The 3,039-nt window shown below is 35.4% G+C and overlaps 1 protein-coding gene across 2 annotated transcripts in view; it reads left to right on the plus strand.

The window, feature by feature from the left end:
- The first annotated feature begins 2,150 nt into the window (after positions 1-2,150).
- Positions 2,151-3,039, plus strand: part of LOC117107098 (NXPE family member 4-like) — a 24,366-nt gene continuing 23,477 nt past the window's right edge. The window contains exon 1 of one of the 2 annotated variants that reach the window (XM_033248652.1): positions 2,151-2,335. In XM_033248652.1, coding sequence (XP_033104543.1) covers positions 2,258-2,335 — 78 coding nt within the window. In that variant the 5' untranslated portion in view covers positions 2,151-2,257. The remainder of the gene's footprint in view (positions 2,336-3,039) is intronic. The other variant, XM_033248653.1, reaches the window with a different exon arrangement.

Consider the following 3,039-nt stretch of genomic DNA (forward strand, 5'->3'; position numbering starts at 1 on the left):
CTAGACCGTACATCGGTATTTGCGAATTTTATTTATGAGTATATAATCAAATAATGCAAACATAATATCCAACATAATAATATATCGCACCTACAACAGTCATTAGAGTCATTCGGCAGAAAACGTGTTTACGAATTATCGAATATATTTTTCACGACTCCATAACAATAGCAACACAATCTAAATTAGAATGCCGTGTACGACTGTCTTAGTATTACTTTTTTCAAAAAATTTCCTAATATTGTGAGGGGGTAAAGTAATAAATACGGTATTGAGAGAAAGTGGTTCGGCCGCGAATTTTTTTCCCGTACGAAACATTTACATGAAACTCCACTCGGGCCGTCTCGGCTGAATCGACCCGAAAATCTCATTGCAGAATTCAGGAGGTCAAAAGGTCATCAACAGATAAACGTCTACAGAACAACTTCTGAGAGAAGTCGCTGTCTGATTTAAAAAAATATTGTACATTGATGTTACCATGGAGGTATAAAAATAGATGTTACCATGTTAATACCAATGGGTCGTTTAAAATGACATATAATATTTGATTAAGCTGCACGAGTAATGAAAAGTGTTATTATAACTTGAGTTACATATTATAACAATTTTAATTTTTTAGTTAGGCCTGGGTTTTGCATAATTACTAGGCCTACTAAAAACGCTTTCTGGGAAAAGCACAGAGTAAGGAAAAGCGCGTTTTTCTTCATCACTGATCAAATGAACAGAATGACAGTTATTTTCAAATTAAGAGAAGAGATGAGAATAGGCAGCTCTAAAATACTGGATGCCATAAGACCTGCCAAAATGGCAGAGCACCAAATGAATGTAAAAATGAGCTAGTTATTAATATTAGGCATAGTAGCGGCAGGTTCTTGATTACAAGGCTAGACCAAGTTAATTACATGTAATGCCGAAATGATAATAATAATAATAATAATTATTATTATTATTACTGTATTATTATTATTATTACCTGAACGTTAAGGGGAACATAGACAAAGGGGAAATAACACAAAAGATATTCCCCTTGGGCTAGTTATTATTTATAGGCCTTGAAATAGTATCTGTAGGTTCTTCATTACAAGTAGGCCAAGGTAATTAATGCTGAAATGATTATTTAGGCCAAGGTACTGAAATGATTATTATTATTATTTATTAATTATTATTATTACCTGTACCTTAAGGGGAACTTAGACAATGGAGGAATTAGAGGACAATTAAAAAAACGACGTTAAGGGGAAATAACACAGGATATTCCCCTTGGGCGATTATTATTTATAGGCCTAGTAAATAGTACAGTATCTGTAGGTTCTTCATTACAAGGCTTAGGCCAAAGGTAATTAATGCTGAAATTATTATTATTATTAATATTATTTAACATTAATTACATTACAATGATAGTTTGGACAAGTTCAGTAACGCCGGAATGGTATATTATTTATTTAATATTTCTCTTATGCGCTCTATTTTTCATTTCATGCTTCAATTTTGTCCCATTTTCCCCCAAAATTTCAGTCCATGTCAGTATGTGAAGCGTGACTGTTGTGTCAGCCTAGTTTAAGGAGGGGCCTAGGTAAGACCTCAGTCTGTAGTTAGGCCTATAGTTTATCCTCTTTCTCTCTAGCCTTTGGTATAACTGTACCTATCTACACTTTATAACAGGAGGTACTAGCTGTTGTTGTTGTAGATAATATACTAACATTTAATAACATCCAAGAAGGTCACAGTTAGTTACACAGTAACGTACATCACATAAGTCCGTGAAATTGTTCCTCGTATCGTACTCACTCGAGTCAACCCGAGTGAAGTTTCATACAAATGTTTCGTACGGAAAAAAAAATCGTACGGAAAAAAAAATCGCGGTCCGGCCAATGCTCGCGATTTTCTAGCTGCAACGTACTATAAGCTTTTCTAGCTTATGCCACAGCTCTTTTATTTGGCACTATACACACATCAATGACTAATGCATTGTTCCAAGTAAACGACATGATTTGTGTAACAACAATAAGGAAGAAAAATTATAATAGAAAACCAGAATATGCATCTAATTAGTATAGACCTACTAACTAATCCGGACAACTAGTGGGATGCGCACAAAAGAAAGCGCACATACACGCCCTCTATTGTATCATTGTACAGTACATTATTGGTGTACTATAATGCTGACAGTATCTTCACTACAGCAGCACAAACAGTTCAGTGCTAGTCTGGACCGTTCAACTCAAAGGATTATAAATACTGTACAAAATCGCCAGCAATGATCTCAAGTAGACAAATCTTTACTGTCATAGGACTGCCAATGACGGTCGCCGTAGTTTATTTAATGTCGATTTCGGTATGTAGCTTATTTTTACAATATTATTTTGTATGGGTAAATATTTTATTTCGATTAAATCATATGACCTACTAGGGTAAACGAATACAATTTAACTTGTACTGCAGGGCGTAGCCTAAATGGTTCTGCTGACACAAACATTATCACAATTCATATTGTGCCAGCCAGATATAGAAAAATACTCAAAATTGAAAATGTATTTATTTATAACAGCTAATATGCTTTCCCAGCAACGCAATACAAATAGTGCGGTAACAGAAATGTATGAAATACATTGGTAAATTGGTTTACATGACAAAATGTAGGCCGCATGGGCGTCGATCGGTGGGGGACAGGCCCCCCCCCCCACTTCGCTGGGTGTAGGACCGGTTCGGCCGTACACTTGTTCGGCCGTATGATATTCATTGCCCAAATAAGGGTTATTGTATGGAACGCTGTGTAGTGTATAATCAAAGCGTGAATTGGATGTCACTGTACTGTACAGTGCAATGTTGACTGCGGGTTATGTGGTGGTGCAGGGGAACCTAATAATAAAAATAACGATTACTAATGAAAATGTGTTGTTTTACTTCTACTGGTGGTACACGGGAACCTAATAATCAAAATAACGATTACTAATGAAAATGTGTTGTTTGTTTTTACTTCTACTGGTGGTACATGGGAACCTTATAATAAAAATAACGATTACTAATGAAAATGTGTTG

This window comes from Anneissia japonica, unplaced genomic scaffold (assembly GCF_011630105.1).
Source record: "Anneissia japonica isolate Jap-2015-1 unplaced genomic scaffold, ASM1163010v1 scaffold1726_len428862_cov177, whole genome shotgun sequence".
Lineage (NCBI taxonomy): Eukaryota > Metazoa > Echinodermata > Crinoidea > Comatulida > Comatulidae > Anneissia > Anneissia japonica.